This window comes from Antechinus flavipes, chromosome 3 (genome assembly GCF_016432865.1).
Source record: "Antechinus flavipes isolate AdamAnt ecotype Samford, QLD, Australia chromosome 3, AdamAnt_v2, whole genome shotgun sequence".
Lineage (NCBI taxonomy): Eukaryota > Metazoa > Chordata > Mammalia > Dasyuromorphia > Dasyuridae > Antechinus > Antechinus flavipes.
Window position 1 is genome coordinate 426,213,023 of NC_067400.1, and position 18,613 is coordinate 426,231,635.

The 18,613-nt window shown below is 32.7% G+C and overlaps 1 protein-coding gene and 1 long non-coding RNA gene across 2 annotated transcripts in view; one reads left to right on the forward strand and one right to left on the reverse strand.

The window, feature by feature from the left end:
* Positions 1-18,613, forward strand: part of LOC127554589 (sodium channel protein type 9 subunit alpha) — a 193,673-nt gene that overhangs the window by 93,625 nt on the left and 81,435 nt on the right. Inside the window, exons 4-12 of the mRNA XM_051986236.1 lie at positions 17-106; positions 713-841; positions 4,155-4,246; positions 5,199-5,411; positions 9,610-9,673; positions 10,960-11,101; positions 13,546-13,752; positions 16,348-16,635; positions 18,210-18,581. Of these exons, the coding sequence (XP_051842196.1) occupies positions 17-106; positions 713-841; positions 4,155-4,246; positions 5,199-5,411; positions 9,610-9,673; positions 10,960-11,101; positions 13,546-13,752; positions 16,348-16,635; positions 18,210-18,581 (1,597 nt within the window). The remainder of the gene's footprint in view (positions 1-16; positions 107-712; positions 842-4,154; positions 4,247-5,198; positions 5,412-9,609; positions 9,674-10,959; positions 11,102-13,545; positions 13,753-16,347; positions 16,636-18,209; positions 18,582-18,613) is intronic.
* Positions 9,840-18,613, reverse strand: part of LOC127554591 (uncharacterized) — a 157,774-nt gene continuing 149,000 nt past the window's right edge. Inside the window, exon 3 of the long non-coding RNA XR_007952015.1 lies at positions 9,840-10,016. This is a non-coding gene — a long non-coding RNA (uncharacterized LOC127554591). The remainder of the gene's footprint in view (positions 10,017-18,613) is intronic.

The window sequence follows — 18,613 nt, forward strand, 5'->3', positions numbered from 1 at the left end:
CTTGATTCTGACCTACTTTATTCAGCATGCTCATCATGTGTACTATCCTGACAAATTGTATATTTATGACGATGAGCAACCCTCCAGATTGGACAAAGAATGTTGAGTAAGTTTGCCCCCTAAAATGCAAATTTAAAATGCTGAATATTCCTTAGTCTATTCTGAATTAGAATAGTCTTTATTCCTTTAGTAAAGTCATTGCCTTGGTGTTTAACAATCCTTATGTTACATTATTAATAGCTGTCCTACTTTTTTTTTTTTTTACCTTAGAGAAATGGGGATTAGTATGGCTATCACTGAACTATTCAGAGAGCATTTCATAGAATAAATCTGTGCTCTTATGAAATAAAGACCAACATAGTTAGTTTAGAGAAGCTCATCATAAATTTGACCATAGGATGATATATATTTTTTGTCCTATAACTTTCTAAAACAATGTACTAAGTTATAGAGAAATTTATAATCTCCATTGTTGATGGGAATGGCCACACCAATGAAATTACATATTTTTGAGAAATTAATTACTCATCTCTAGCTGTGGTCCATTTTAACAGAAAAGATGAACATCACAAACAGTGATCCTATAGAATTTCCTGGGTATTAGGTTACTACTCTAAAGTAATGACTTACTTATATAGACTCACATCATTTCCAGCTCTTTTGATCACAGATATTATGGGGTTGTAATATTCTAATGGGTACTTACCTTCAGGTACACTTTCACGGGAATATATACATTTGAATCGCTGGTAAAAATTCTTGCAAGAGGCTTCTGTATAGGGCCATTTACTTTTCTCCGTGATCCCTGGAACTGGCTTGACTTCATTGTCATTTGTTTTGCGTAAGTATTGTCAATGTTTATTTTGAAGTTACATATATATCACCCAAAGATTCTTCAAATTAGTTGTATTTAATTCTCAGAACCAGATTATAAACAAAAGTAAGACTATATTTTAATCCATTTTTCCTAGCTAAAAAGTAACATATAGGTTGATTTCATACATTGCCCAAATTCACATACAAAATTGGAAAATCCATCCACTGAAAATTTAATTAAGCACATATTTTGGGTACCAATAAATACACACAAACTCACAAGACAATATTTTAAGAGGAAAGGCATCTCCAACATGGTATCTCACTGAATCAGTTATTCAGTAAGTATCTATGAAGCACTTCTGTGTATGAGGTACTGGAAATAAAAAGAAAAAATATATAACAGTTGAGGAGTTATAAGCACAATGAGCTTTTGTTCTCCAGGGGGATACATATATAGAAATAGAGATAAGGTATTTTGGGGGAAGATGAATGAGCATCAGTAGCAACTGGGATGAGATTTAACCCCAATTTCTGTCTTTGTCTTTCTCATTCTCATTCTGTGTATGCATATGTATCACACAAATACCAATGGTTAAATATGTGTAAACATATGTTTTATGGTATATGTATTTGAGTTTCCCCAAGATACTAGTGCTATCCTCTTCAAAACAATTACCATTTTTCCTGGCATGGAGCTAGTATACTGCCCAGATTTTCCAGACAATAACTCTGCAGACTTTGGTCAGTCAGTCTAATACCTTTCCTTCCCCACATTATCCTTTGGAACCTCCTCAACACTGAACTAGCTTTGGACATGTATGTGTCAAGCACTTTATCAATGTGTTTATTTGTGTAAAGTACACTGCCAAGGTAAGGGAACTTATCTGCAGCATTCAAAACTTGACCATTTGCTGTAATCAATGGTTCCACATATGGATGGTGTGGTGCTGGCAGAGTAGTATCTTTGCTTCCCTGGTGTTGATTGTTAAATTAAAGTTAGCACAAGCAGTAGAGAATCAATCCATACTTTATTGCTTCTCAGCTTCAGAGGCTGCGTTAAGTGCACAATCATCTGAAAACAAAAAATCATGCACCAAAATTCTGTTCTCTTTAGTGTTGGTTTTAGCCCTTTCAAGTTGAAACTGCAGTAGCTGAATCTTGATAGAAGCTGAATCGCTTCCATTTGAATTGTCTTAGGAAGATTCTGAAGATCACTTATCAGGGTAAGGTACCAGATTCTGAGGTCCTTCCTCAAAGTAAACAGCCAAGCATTCCAACTTTACCATAGAGAGCACAATACTGTTGGGCTGGCCACATTATTCAGATGCCAAATGTATACTTGCCAAAAAGACTATTTTATTGGGAACTCATACAAGGAGGTCAGAAAAAGCGATACAAGGACACTCAAGAACTTTAGAATTGATTGTTTCAGATGGGAGACACTGACACAGGACTGCCCAGCATGGTGTGCCCTCATCAAAGATGCTGTTCTCTGTGAACAAAGCACAATTAAATTAGCTCAGAAGAACACAGAATGTACAGAGTTTGAGAAGCTACCACAAAGTATCCGACCTGTGGCAGAGCATTCTGAGCTCATGTTGGTCCAATCAGCCATAGTTGGACACACTGGAATTCAATTCTAACATAGCGATGTCATTCTGATCCTTTTCAAGAATGAAGGGCAATAATTAACCAACCAGTTCCCCTGTAGTTGTATTGTTGGTATCCCTCGATAGAATGTAAACCACTTGGGGTCAGCTGCTGTTTCATTTTGTCTTTATATCCCTAGTCCTTAATATAGTATCTGTCACATAATTAGTAAATGCTTATTGGTTGATTGATTGATTGGGAGACAATGTTGGAGGCTCACCATCTTATTAAAAGAATTGCCCAATTGCACAGCATTTACAAACTTGTAAATAAATGTTTGATGTTTCTTCAGGGGGGAAAATATGTTCAAAACATACTTTTAGGTTTTAGCGTTCTTTCCATCACCCTCTTACATTTAGATAATTCACAATATCACAATAAATCAGTGGTTTTCAGCATTTTTCCAGTTTCCAAAGTGTAAATGCTCATAGTGAAAATTAACAGTTGACTCTTGCAAACTGGTTTGAGCTGGCCCCAGCATATTCTTACACAAATACACACACACACGCACGCACACACAGACATATAAACATAATAGAATTACAAGAAAACATCTTAATATATCATTTCATTAGGAAATGCAAATGATATATTTAACAGGAATGTCTGTATTATGTAGCTATACAGAAAGTGTTTCAAAAGTCTCAATGCAATTTTAAACTGTTAAACCATGCATATATTTTCATTCACCTATATACACATATACATACACATATAGCATGCATGTGCACATGTGTATGTATAGTACTAATGCTACATGTAAAATTGTTGCACATATTTGTATACTTATACATGAAAACATTTTATATGCTATATACATGTAATAACACATTATAATGTATTACATATTGTATGCATGCACACGTGTTTCGTGTTTCATATGTGTGCATATCTGGGTGCATGCATGTTAATGATATAAACATTTTTGTGCACATGTATGCTGCATATATATAAATACATGAATGTCTGTATGTATTTTTAATAACTTAACATTGAACTAGGCCTTTGAAACACTCTATGTCTATTAGTAAATATATGCATAAGGTATTTCCTCTAAATATTACATATCCATATCCATATATGTATGTACACATATATCTTAAAACTGTACTGACAAAACTTTTGGAACAATCTATATATCCATACAAACATACCTTTTTAATATTCTTTCTATTTTAATTTCCAATTAAACAAAGTTTTAAGATATACTTTATTGTTGTTTTAAATGGTAGCATATTTAGATTGTTCATGTGTAACTGTTTTCTCTTTTTAATCATTCATATTTAGTGTTTCTTAAAATGCACCAGTATTAAAATACCAAATATTAGCTTTTTTCAGCTCTTATCTATTCAATGCAACAATGGGCTATAAAAGAAGTTATTGTAGCTATGATTTGGTACACTTTTATAGATAAAAATCATTTTCAAGCAAATTAAATTATCATATTGTTAGCTCTTTGATGTTTGTAATTACTTCTCTTTTGGTAAACTTTGGTAACCAATGCATGAGTAGTTACGTGTTTATTTTCCTCTGTGATAATGAAAGAAACAGCAACTTTGCTGCATGTAAAATATGACTGAGTTTTTAAAAAATGAATTTCAAAAGCATAAAGAGGTCCTGATAAAAGGCATAGGTAAGTAAAATAAAGTATCTAAATTCTGAATAACTCTGGTTTAATTCTACAGGTTTTTAACAGAATTTGTAAACCTAGGCAATGTTTCAGCTCTTCGAACTTTCAGAGTCTTGAGAGCTTTGAAAACTATTTCTGTAATCCCAGGTAAGAAGTGTTGGGTGTGAAGCATTAGGTCCTTCATATCTCCAACTGTGGGTTGTTTGTGTTTGTGTGTGTGTATGAGTGTGTTGTCATTGTGTTTGTGTGTGAACTCCCCTATACAGATATGTGACAGAGTTTGTGGATCTGGGCAACGTCTCAGCGTTGAGAACATTCAGAGTTCTCCGAGCGTTGAAAACAATTTCAGTCATTCCAGGTGAGAGTGAGGTTAAACACCGAGGCTGATTTTGATCTCACTACTCATGATACCAATAACCAGGAATCAAATAGCTATACATTTTTAATGAAAATAAATACTTTTCAGTGCATTAGCTTTTAGAGTCAAAATCAGCCTTTGAGTTTAATCAATTATTGCATGAGTTTGGAAAAGGTATGCAGCCTTTGGCTTGCATTTCCATTTGAAATTTTCTTTCCTTCAAAAATCCTCCCCTTTAATACACACGCAGGATTGAAAATTTCAAATAGTCTTCATACTTTAGTTCTTAGTAGAATTAGGGAAAAAATATTGGAAAGTATTAGCATGAGGTATTGCATGGCATAGTTTTATCAAGATGCTTTTTCTCTACAAACAGCTTCTTTACCAAACATGTATGTGTTATTCATTTATGTTCCAAGTCAGAATCATTAATATACAATTAAAGGGAGTCATTTTGTTTGAAAAGCATTGAAGGAGTGATGGTTTTTCTTTACCTCGGTTTTGTGATGAAGCATGAAAAAAACAGTATTTGGAACTACATTATCCCATATGTAATCAATCCCTCCCAGTTAACACATAGACAAATATTCGGCTAAACATTCACCTATCTCAACTACTCATGTGAACAAGATGACTTCACTGATAGGGGAATACTGCATGTGTCCCACAACTTGTGGGAGTTTGTAATGTTAACTTGTTGGGTAGTTTGCTTTACGACCATTAACACCTGTTTGTTTTTAGGACTGAAGACTATTGTGGGTGCCCTGATCCAGTCAGTGAAGAAGCTTTCTGATGTCATGATCCTGACATTGTTTTGTCTCAGTGTATTTGCTCTCATTGGGCTGCAGCTGTTCATGGGCAACCTGAGGCATAAATGTGTACGGTGGCCTCTAGAAGATGAAAATATAACTCTAGAAAACATAAGTGTTCTTTGTGAAGCAGAAAATTACAAAAGTAAGAAGTTCTGCTATTATTGAAATAAGACAAAGCATGCTGTCTTATGGGAAATATGGAAATGTTGAGTGTCTAGCACAGTCACAACTGTTCAGATGCATTAAATTAACTTGTGTGTGTTTATACATGTGTGTTTTCCTTGTTTTGTGTGTTCAGTTGTAAATCAGCAAGGCAGTGTGGGGCAATAGAAAGAACACTGAATCTGAAATAAGAGGGCGTGATTTCAAATTCTACCTTTGGAACATCTCCTCTTGTTCCCCTTTTCCTTCCTCCTTTTTCTTTTCATTATTGTTTCCATAATTATTATAATATTAGAGAGGCAGTTGGTGTCACAGTGAATAGAGCACAGGTCCAAGAATCAGGAAGATTTGAATTCAAATATGGCTCAGACATTTAACTAATAGTGTGACCTTAGGCAACTCATTTAATTCCTGTTTCCTTCAGATTCCTCATTTATAAAATGAAAATAGTAATAATAAAATGTATTTGAGAGTTATTTTGAGGATCAAATGAGATAATAGTTGTTTTAAAAAAAAACCATTGTCATGGTGTCTGGCACATAGTATACACTATGTAAATTTTTTTTTGTTGTTTCCTTTTTTTCTTCCCTTCTCCTTTTCTCTTTCCTTCCTTTCTGTTTTTCCAACATTCTCTCCCTTTGCTTCACTATTAGATGTTTTATATTGCGCAAGTCCCCACTCCATTTCATAGAGGATTTCATTAGATACCCTTCAAAGATCCTTACAGCTCAAAAGCCATGATCTATGAATTTTGGTTGCATCATCAGATAGGTGATTTGATATTTTAAGAATGGAGTTTGGATAAACAAAGGGCGGTCTCAGAATGCTGACAAGAAAAAATTCCCCCAGAACGTCAATCAAGTATTAATGTTGCAATCAAGAGACCACAAGACTCGGCAACTGCCAATATACAAGACAGGAGTTTGAAGAATATGATATCATCAAAAGCAAAAGATATAGGCTTACAACCAAGAATAGTCTCTCAGACAAAACTGAATGTAACCCTATATGGATATTTAATAAATAGGTTTCTGAGCATCCCAGATAAAAAGACCAGAATTGAGTAGACACTTTTGAATAAAAATTTAGGAGTTAAGGTACACACATTTGATCAATTAGAATGAATTATTTAGGTGTAAATTATTAATATTCCAATGGGAGAAGATATAAAGTCTTCTCAAAATCCCATTACCTGTAAAAAAAAAAGTTTAAATAAGCTAGAGAGAGAGCCTGAGATAGATTTCTTTTATCTAGCTAGTTAGCTAGCTAGCTGACTATTATTTATTTGTACTTTGATCCTAGTAGAAGGCAGAAAGTAATAAGAAACTATCCTGAGGAGAAAATAAGGAGAAAGGGAGAGAACTCATTATTTTACATAACAGAAACACAAGAAACAAAAAATATTCAAATATAGAGAAAGAATTATGAGAGAGAAAGCATACCTTGAACCTTATTTTCTTTTGAAACAATAAAAAAGATTGAACATAAAACATAATGTAGAAATACACTAAATTCAACACATATATGGAGGTGAAGAGATGGAAGGAAGTTTAAGAAAAAAGGCAAAAATAGATCAGAAAATAGTTTTTTTAAAAGCATATCAAAGAATAGTTTTTTTTTTTTTAAAGCAAACTTCAATTTGAAATGTGGGAAGTGTGATTGGAATAAAAGAAAAATAATAGAGTAAGAACTCTTTTTCTCACATGTGAGACCTTTATAGGTCTCATTTCCTCATCTGTAAAATGAGGAGATTGGAATTAAGTAGTCTCTAATTTGAGAACCTGTCAGGTAAAGATAAGTTTTGTACTCCACAAAAAGAAGACAATTTTGAATTCCTAGCCTATAAAAGCTATGTGCTATTAGAAGAGCAGCTCATTTCTTTTGAATAGTCTTCAGCAAGGTGTTACTTCATTTATAAACTCATCAAATTACACTAGTTTTTTTTTCCTTTTTCTTTCTCAATATTCCAAAATGTATTCACCTACCAGTAGTGATCAATTTGCCTTTAATGGCATTCATGCTTTACTTCTTACCTAGTAGTTTGAAAATGATATTCATGAAAACAAAAACAAAAATACAAGTAAACAAGAAGGAAAATAATACCATCAACAAAAATGACTAAATTTCTAAAATTAGATCATTCAGTGAAAATATTTGAGGAAATTAGAAACTATCTAGTTGTGGAATGATGCTAATGTTTCCATGACCTGGTTAAGTTAGATAAAGAGAAAAAAATTCTATAGAATGTGGATTTCATCTTGTATTCTAGTTGTTGTTCTGTTATTTTCAGTCATGTCTAACTCTCTTTGACCCCTCTTGGTGTATTTCTTGCAGAAAGAATGAAATAGTTTGCCATTTCCTTCACATTTTATTGATGAGGAAACTGAGGCAAACAGGGCTAAATGATTTGAACAAAGTCACACAGTAAGTGTCTGAGGCCAGATTTAAACTCACAAAGATGCATCTCCCTAACTCCAAGTCTTGAATTCTATCCATTGTGTCACCTAGCTAACCTGTGTTCTAGTTACCAATGTGGTAAGATCCCAGTTTACCTAAGTATTGATTTATATCTGGATGGTGCTGAATATTACAAATGAAAAACTGAGGCCTAAAGAGATTTAAGTGATTTATTGAAGATAACAGAATAAATTACTGAGCCAAGATTTGAACATGGACTTGAGGAGCATTGATTTAATGCTGAGAGTGACTAGAGATTTATATTGTTATTTTAAGGTTATTTCTGCAGTACCATAATAAATCTATATAATCCTTTAGCATTACTAATTGTGAAGAATACTCAAATAGTTTGAAGCCTGACAATAATATTTTCATATTTTTAGTAGAACTGTGATCCCTAGAAATAAAAGGGAACATAAATAACTGTCAAACAGTACATAGAAGGCAAAGAAATTGTGAAATTAAATTTACATTATATATATATATGAGTGTGTGTGTATATTACTTGAAAGGAAACATTCTTGTTACAATACAGTTGCTTAAAATAAGCATTTTGTTTCATGTTTGAGAAAAGTTACTACATATAATTCCTTGACACTTTCTTCATATCTTCAATTGACATATTATTGTTCTGTATTGTATAAAAACTTGCTATGTAACACATTTTTTCCTTCTGTATTTCTCGTTCTGTTTTTTCCTCTGAGAAAGTTTTCTCTATGTTTTACTTTTCTTTCTTAATTTTCTATCCACTAATTTCTCCCATGTTGGTTCTTGACTTTCTAATGTTCAAATGGTGAATTTTTAATTATCATCTTCTAACTGAATCCAAACTAGAAAATGGAGCTTTATAGAACAATTTTGACAGTGATTTGTTCAAAACTGACCAATATTTCTTAATTAGGAATGTGCTTCTTTGATAATCTAGGTTTTCAATCATTTCTTAGATACTTTGGGTCTGGCAGATTTTTATGCAAGCATATTTGTATGGAACTTGTAACATATTCTTGACTTTCACTAAATTAATTTTGAGTTTACATGTATAAAGCATTGTCATATGTATTTCCACAAAAATAATAGTTAATTTTAGGGACCTACACAGTTGTAAAATTTGAAGTAAATTTATATAAACATTCAAGTCACGGTCTTCTAGTTACTATGAGCTTTAAAGAGATACACCAAATCCTCATTTATTTTATCCCTTAAATATCATTAAGGCCAGAAAAATTTGATGGACTTTAAAAGGGATTGATTTTTTTGACTATTAATAGATCATATTGCTGTAGCCAATTCTTCCTTTTTTCATTAAAAAGAAATGTGGTTAATTAGAAAAAATATTTCATTAAAACCCTCATGAGACCAATGATAAATTATATTCTTAATAACTATATTGTTTAGGGATTATTGTGAAATGTTCTGATCAACTTTAATTACTCTAATTTTTTTGACTTTCATCTTTTTTTTTCATTTAATCAAGGAACTTTATTTCAGGGATAGATTTGTTGCTAGCAAATATTTTTTTTCTCATAGTAGAATATTCATGGTTTGATTAATTCTGAATTATAACTTAACTATGAAGTTATGTCAAGTGGTGTCATTGGTTATAGCCAATATAAATATGTAGTGTGAATTTGTACCTTATCCCCCAAACCTCTATGTTTTATGATATGTAAACTTTGTATACATGTTCAGCTAATGTACTTTTTTAATATTTTCTGGAACAGGCTATTTCTATCATGTGGAAGGACAAAAGGATGCTCTTCTTTGTGGTAATGGCACTGATGCAGGGTAAGTGACATTGAATTTTTACTACACGGGCTTAAATGGGCATACAATACAAATCAGCTTGATTACCAGAACCATTGGTTTGGTCCTCATTTATTTTGTTCATCTAAAGTTTTAATTAATAAAAATCATAAAAAATAAGAAAATCATTAATAAAAATCATAAGAAATAAGAAAATCATATGCTTGAAAATTAAAGTTATAGGCACTGCTTTAAATAAAATATAAATTCTCTCTCTTACTATATTGTGGTTTTCTGTCCTTTACTTGGAGGGCTGAGAAAGTAGAACAGAATCCTGCTGTCAGAGCATACTCTGAAAGGTAGTGGGATGTGGCGTCATACTCTCCTGGAAAGAAAAAGAAGTGGTGTCTAGAAAAATTATAATTACTCTTCCTACTCCCTGCCTCTGAATAAAATATTGCTTCTTCTGAACCCAACTGCCAGAAACCTGTACTTACTCTTAAAAAAAAAAAATGGAAAGCATGACTTTGGATTAATACCATTTACAAATAGAGACCAAATATTATGCTTTTTTCCATATTCTTTTATACATTGTACAATGTTATACATATAGAAGGCACATAATCAATTTGTTGAATACCCTTGCTATCAGATGACTCAGCATTTGAACATTTGGTAGTTAAGGACAGTTTAATAAAAATTTAATGCACTTTAAAACATCTAAGCTAGTATTTGAATCCTTTCCAGCTTTGTGTAATAAGGACCATCCAGCTTATTCTGAGGTCTGCTGTCATAACCTTCAAGATAGCTTAAAGGCTTGACAAGAACCTTTTTGAGTAGAAATTGATTACTTGAACATTCTTAGATCATCCCCATATCTAAATCACTCTGAGCCTTTTGCTGTGAGGAAACTGCTTTGGATGGAGGCATATGTTTTTTAAATCCTATGTATTACAGCAAAATAACTGTGTGGACATGTATACATATATTGTATTTAACACATATTTTAACATATTTAACATGTATTGGTCAACCTGCCATCTGGAGCAAGGGGTGAAGGGAAGGAGGGGAAAAATTGGAACAAAAGGTTTTGCAATTGTCAATGCTGAAAAATTACCCATACATATATTTTGTAAATAAAACGCTATTAAAAAAAAAAAAAGGCAAAGCAACAACAACAACAACAACAACAATCCTGTTTATTAGCAGATTTCTAGCTTTGGATAGAGAATTTGCATCTGTATCCTATTAATGAAGTGTTCATTACCTGTGTCCTGAACACATTCTGAAGATAACCTAAGATTTAATATTTCTTTTTTTACATGTAGCCAGTGTCCAGAAGGATATATGTGTGTGAAAGCCTGTGCCAATCCAGATTATGGCTACACAAGTTTTGACACTTTTAGTTGGGCCTTCTTGGCTTTATTTCGATTAATGACTCAAGATTTCTGGGAAAATCTTTACCAACAGGTAAGAAGTGAAACAACCATTGTATTTTGTATCTTGTGAATTTCATAAAAGGGGGGATGAATTAGTTCCCTTGAATGAATTTCTAAAGAAGGTTCTTTATAAAATTTTAAGGCAGAATTTACATTCTTAATAATATCTCATTAAAATTATACTGCTTTTACTTTCAATACTAATGAGATGAATAAAGAGCTTTATTGTTCTAAGCCCTAGTTCTTAGGAAAAAGAATCTGATTCTCCTTTTTTAGGCCTCTGTGATTTTCAAATCCTTCAAATTCTTAATTTTCTTCTACATGAGAATAATATAGTTGGAAACTTACTGTAATGCAATTTTAGGAATGGAATTTGAGAAATGAAATATCTCTGTCATTTATGCAGATAGATAGGTCAATGGTTAGAGTACAGCAGGATTGCCTGAGTTTAATTCCTGTTTCAGATACTTATTAATTAGGTTTAGGATCCCTATCTTTCTTAGGTTCTTCATTTGTAAAATGGGTATAATACCAATACCCACCTCTGAGATAATTTTTGTAATGTATTTTCAAACCTTAAAGTGCTATCTGAATGCTGTCATTATTAGTACTAGTATCAGTATTAGTAATAGTTTTTTTCCCAAGAGCACTTTTAAAATGAAAGTTGATTTTATGTAAAATAGGAAAGAAAACAGAAATCATCTACTCCCATTCCTTATTCAATACAGTTGCATCAGAACTAATATCAGTTAATTGTGAGCAGAAAACTTAAGCTAATTTTATCCTAATTATAGTTCTGAGTTTCACCATCAGTGGGAATTCCAATTGTTTTTGATGGTATAACATAACAAAGTGAAAGAACAGAAGGTAACATGATAAGTTATTGAAAAATCCATTATAATACACAGTTAAAGAAAACTAAACTTTTACAATATTATTATTATTATTACATTGTTCTAAAGAATTTTCTAATAAAATCCAAATAAGTAGCCAAATATTCAGTGAATGACACACTTCCTTCATGTGAAAAATCTAGATCTAAAATATTAGGACATTCAATTCTGTAAGCACCAAGACAGAGCAGAGGTTAGATTCTATCTAGCTTCTCACATCTACTCAGTATACATTCAGGCTCTCCTTTTAATGGCCCCAACTGAATTTATCAGTTAGAGTGGGAAACTAGGTAATTTTATCCATTGAATACCATTTTGTATATTATAATTAATCAGTAAATTACTACATCTCATTTTACTTTATTAACCAAAAAGAGTTCTTAAAATTTACAAAATTTGCCTAATTGAATTTTAGAAAATAGTTACCTAATGGAACAATTTATAAATTGTTCACTACTATTATCCATGTTTGCATATTTCTAATAAATCAAGCTTTGTAGAGTATAGGAAGTAATGTTTTAATAAGAATAATATAAATTTGTTTTGGTTTTTACTGTACCTATGATACTATCTGTGTAGGGAGCTCCTACTAAGAAATTTCTTCTGTCTATAAACATTGGGTAACTTCTATTTAACTATAGTATTAAAGATTATCTTGGTTTCTAAGAAGTTAAATAACTAGGTAAGGTTCAATGACTGGATCGGGGTAACATTGTGCATATAATAGATGCTGTATTTGAACTCAGATCTTCCTATCAAACAAATAGAAAGTTATTTCTGCTGTTGCATTTTGATTTAGGAAACCACAATTGTGTATTATCTGTGTTATTCCTTATTCATTTTGTAAAATAGATTTTGTGTTTGTTTTTCAATTGTGCCTGATTGTTCTTGATCCCTTTGTTTTGTTTGTTTTTTGGCAAAGATAGTTTGCCATTTCCTTCTCCAGCTCATTTTACAGATGAGGAAGCTGAGGTAGACAGGGATGTTATTTGTTCAGGATGACAAAGCTGGTAAATGTTTGGGACTGGATTTGACAATCTTCCAGACTTCAGATCTGATATCTATCTACCAAGTTACCTATCCATTTATAAAATGGTTATTAAATTCATGTTATTCTGATTCCTTCCTCATTCACACTTAGGAATTTGGGAGGCCTGCTATAAATTTGATACCTGACTTTGCCCACATTTCTGTAATTATGAGAATCTAGAAATCTAAAATTATGCTTGAAAATAGTATCCATATGAGAGATGAGTAAATATTTGTTCTATATACATTTTTGTTTTGTGCTAGTGGTTTTTCTTTGAGATATTTTATTTATTTCTGTAAAAACAGCTAATATGAATTTGTAATATAGACAAATTAAACTGCTTGCATTTCCATTGATTTCCATCACCTTATGGTTAAAAAATGACTTTGCTAACAAAACTTTTCTGTTAGGTTATGATAGAGCATGATTTCCTTGAGAGCAGAGCCTGTCACATTTTTGTATTTTTCTCTTTAAGGCCTAGTATATAGTAGGTGCATTATATATGAATTATAAATTGACTCTAAATAGAGCATTTTTTTCCTCCTCCTCCAGACTTTACGTGCTGCTGGGAAGACTTACATGATATTTTTTGTTGTGGTGATTTTCTTGGGCTCATTTTATTTGATAAACCTGATCTTGGCTGTAGTTGCCATGGCCTATGAAGAACAGAACCAGGCAACCATTGAAGAAGCTCGGCAAAAAGAATTGGAATTTCAGCAAATGTTAGAGCGGCTTAAAAAAGAACAAGAGGAAGCAGAGGTATCATAGACCTAATTTTAAAAGCTTCATAGAAATAAAAGTCTAAAAGTTACTTCCAGAGCTCCTGTACCAGGTCCCTCAAACAAGATTTATTTAACGGCTTCCTTCTAAATTGAATTGTAACTGTTACTGTGATTAAAGGACAAATTCAAGAAACAGAATGTTTTAGAGAAAAAATAGTCTCTCACTAGTTTCTAGATACCCTAATTAGAGAAGTCATATTCATTCTCTATTGAGTTGCTAAAGTGGTCATCTTAAAATGCAGGTCTATGTCTCTTTCCTTCCCTCCCCCATTCAATAAAATTCAGTGGTTCTCTCACTTTCAAGGTCAAATATAAAATCTTATTGGCATTCAAAATCCTTCATACCCTATCCCACCCAACCCCTTTAACAGTTTTTTTTTTTTTCCTTACTCACTGACACCAGCTCCTACTACTCTATCACAAGTGACACTGGTTTCCTTCTTATTCCTTAAAATGAAACATTATCTCCCAATCTGAGGCATTTACTGTCCTCTCAGTGATAAAATACTTTTTCTATTCACTTCTACCTCCTGGCTTCCCGGGCTTCTTTTTAAGTCTTAGCTAAAAGCCAGCTTTTTTCAGTTCCCCTTAATTCTAGGTTCTTTTCTCTGTCATTTCTAACGTGTTTTATAAATAATTTGTTTGTACATATATGTGTACCAATTGATTGTAAGGTTCTCAATGGCAGGTACTACCTTTTTCTTTCTTTAAATAACAAGTAAGCAGCACAGAACCTAACATGCAGTGGGCACTTAATAAAATGTTAATTAACTACTTAGTGAATGCTTATTGGTTAATTTATTGATTATCTGACTAATTGTCCCAATAGTTCCTGCCCTGTAGGAGTTGAGACTTAAGATTCCCAAACACTTATATGTAATGGGAATTTTTCTGTAGGCTCATAGCAATTAGTTAAAAATTCTGAGATTTTCTTAAGGATCACAGATACCTTGATGTGCAGTTATGAATTTGTTATCATTTAATTTTAGACTTTATATGCTATGTTTTATTTTTGATGTCTATGTCTCATTATTTTACTAGAAATATGATTTGAAATTAATTTGTTTGAATGAATATATCATTATTAACTAGAGAAAAACTTTATATCTCCTACAAATTTGATCCAATACAATTATACAAGTAACAAATTGTTGTCCTCAGTTGTATTATAATATTAGTATAATCTCTTGGAAATAGACTGCAGTGTAGCACTGTGGTTGTTGTCCTTAATTCTTATTTTTATTTCAATAGTATTTTATTTTTCCAGTTATATGTAAAGATAGTTTTCAACACTCGTTTTTAGAGGATTGTGACTTTTAATTTTTTTTTTCTCCTCCTTCCTTATCTTTTCTCTTCTCATGAAAATGAGCAATCGTATATAGGTTATTCATGTATAATCATTTAAACAGGTTTACTTACATATTAATCGTGTCATGAAAAAATCAGAACAAAAGAGAAAACCATTCAAGGAAAAAAAAGCAAATTAAAAAAGGTGAAAATAGAATGCTTCAAACTGTATGTAATCTCCATGGTTCTCTCTCTGGATATAGATGGTATTTTCTATCACAAGTGTATGTGATTGTAGCCTGTGCTATAATCAGATTATCATTAAAATCTCATTTTAGTATCAAAAGATCATTGGATTCCAGCTGATAGAGTCTGTCTTCTGGTGAATCCCATCCTACTTTGAGAGTTGCTGATGTACGAATCTAGTGTAGACACATATCTGCATATTTGAAGACAACCTAGCTAAATTTGGAAGTACAGATAATTACTATCTCATTGGCTGACTGGTCCACTGAAACGCCAGAGATTATCCATTAAAAGATCATTTATTTCATGGCAATGAAGACCTAAAGGAGGAAACATAGTTCAAGAGAAAAATCAATGACTGTAGTAAGAGAACCTGAGTTCAAATCTTGTCAGTGATACTTTAGTAACTTTGTGACTTTGAGCAAGTTAAATGAAGTGATAAGAGGACTTGGCCTCTATCCTCCTATCCACTTCTGTATCTATGATTCTGTGAAATAGAATAAAATTCTTATAGGTTGGAGCTGGCATGCGTATAATGTAAAGAACTCTAAACATGAAATAAGGTCTGCATTCTAATTCTTCCTCTGATATTCATGAGCTGTGTGACATTGGGAAAATCACTTCATCCCTCTGAAGCCTCAGTTTCCTTATTTGTAAAATGAGTATGTTAGAGGAAGGGGTTACAGATCAAATGAGGTAAACTTTGTAATTTATAGACCTTAAAAGCCCAATACAAATGTCAAGCAGGTAAATGGCATAGTGAACAGAGCCCTTGAACAGGAGTTAGGAAGAGCTGAGTTCAAATCCCACCTAAGTCATGTGCCGGCTGTGAGACTCTGAGCAATTCACTTATAACCTGCCTATCTCCAGTTTCCTTATTTATAAAAATCTCAAGGTTGTTGCCAGGATAAAATAAAATTTGTGAAGTGTTTCATAATTCTTAAAGTACCCATAAAAACTAGCTATTATTAGTATTTTTGATTTTTGGAAAATTTCTTAGTGTTGCTTCTGTTTACTTAATCTCCCCTTGATATCACAGGCAATAGTAGCAGCAGCAGATGAGTATACAAGTATTAGTGGAGGCAAAGTTATGGGACTTTCAGAAAGTTCTTCTGAAACATCCAAATTGAGCTCAAAGAGTGCTAAAGAAAGGCGTAACCGAAGGAAAAAAAAGAATCAGAAAAAACAGTCCAATGGAGATGAAAAGAAAGATAATGAAAAATTATCTAAATCTGAATCAGATGAGAATTTCAAGAAGAAAAGTTTCTACCTTGGTGTTGAAGGACATAGACTACCTCGAGAAAAGAGGATGTCTTCTCCAAATCAGGTACCACCTACTTAATCATTCATTCATTTATCAATTTATTTATATTCATTTATATGCCTGTTGTGTTCAAGCACTAGAAATACAAAGACTGAACATGGCACAGTCTCCACTCTCAATTTTATATTCTACCATTGCTGATGCACCATACATGCAGATAAATGTCTGGAAACAAATGAAATATTTAAAGTGTTCTGGAAATACAATTGAGAAGGAACAGAATATTTTTATTTGTTATCATATGAAAAGGGTTCATAGAGGTAATGAGTTTTGAACTGATCTTCAAAGAATGTAAATAGAGAGAAACAAGGATCTAGTGGATGTTAGATACAGTGATGATCTGCACAAATGTCAAGGTTAGATGCCAGACATTCTTTTGTCTTAGTAGAATATAGACTATATGTAGAGGAATAATGAGAATTAAGCTGCAAAGGCAAATTGGAACCAGACTTCAGAGAGAGTCTTACATGCCAGTTCAATGAGTTTGTGTATATATATAATATGGAGGCATTTATAGTTTTTGAGCAAGGGAAAGATCTGTTCATTAGGAAAATGATTTGGAGAAGTGTTATTGTACAAAGCCTGTATTGAAGAGGGAATAGATTGGAGGCAGAAATATAAGGTAGAAAACTACTGCTGTAGTTCAGGTGAGAGATGATATAAACCTGAAATAAGATGATGGCAGTGTAACTCTCTAGAAAGAAGATGCATATTTTTAAAATGTGGAAGAAGAATTGATATAATTAGGCAACTGATTGTGGAAAGTTAGAGACAGGGAAAATTCAAAGATGATTGAAGTTTCCAAACTGAATGACTAGAAAAATAGAGAAATCCCCCTTCCATTTCTCACTTTCTCTTTCTTTCTTCCCTCTCTTCTGCTCCTCTCCTTTCCTCTCTTGTCCTCTCCTCTGTTTCCCCTCTCCTCCCCTTCCTACCCTTTCCCTCCTTTCTCTTTCCTTTCTTTCCCTCGCTTTCTTCTTCCTCAAGAAACACACAACCCAAATGAGTAAAAGAAAAACATTAATTTGAGAAAAATTAAGTAGAAAGTATCATACTTTTAACAAGTTAATACATAATTACAAAACAAGTGGTGTGGACAATGTGTTTCTAGGTCAGAGGAAGGAAATCCTGCTTTTAATTAGTCTAATCAAATTCATGGAGCTGAGTTTATAAGAGTTTTAAACTCAAAAGACCATGTAATATCGAAAGGAACCTGAGATTTGAAGTCAGGGAACTTACATTTGAATTTGAAATTGTGTGTGACATGAGTAATTTAATCTATTGGGTCATCTGTAAAAAGTAGGATATAGACTCAATGATCTCTGAACGCTTTATAATTTATGAATATTTATGATTCTACTCATCATGTATTTAAAAGGGTTATTTTGTAGTGCTAGTAAAAAGATTTCTGGTTTTGGACCTTTCTTTTTTCCAATTCATTCACTGAAAAAGAATATACTCTTTATACCAAAACTTTAAGTAAAAAAATTGTATATTTTATATATGTGTAGGTCTTGTATATATAGTTAAAATTGGAGATCTTCAGAAATATATATTGATATTTCCTTGTTTTTCAGTCTCCCCTTAGCATGCGTGGCTCCTTACGTTCTACAAGACACAGTAGTAGAACAAGTCTTTTTAGCTTCAGGGGTCGAGGAAAGGATGTTGGATCTGAGACTGATTTTGCAGATGATGAGCACAGTATTTTTGGAGACAACGAAAGCAGAAGGGGATCTTTGTTTGTGCCCCATGGGCACAGAGAACGACGAAGTAGTAACATCAGCCAAGCCAGTAGATCTCCTCGAATGCTTCCAGTGAATGGCAAGATGCACAGTGCTGTGGATTGTAATGGTGTGGTGTCCCTGGTTGATGGTCCTACAGCCCTCATGCTGCCTAATGGACAGCTTTTGCCAGAGGTGATAATAGATAAGGCAACTTCTGATGACAGTGTAAGAAAGTTTTGAATATTCCAGGCATGACA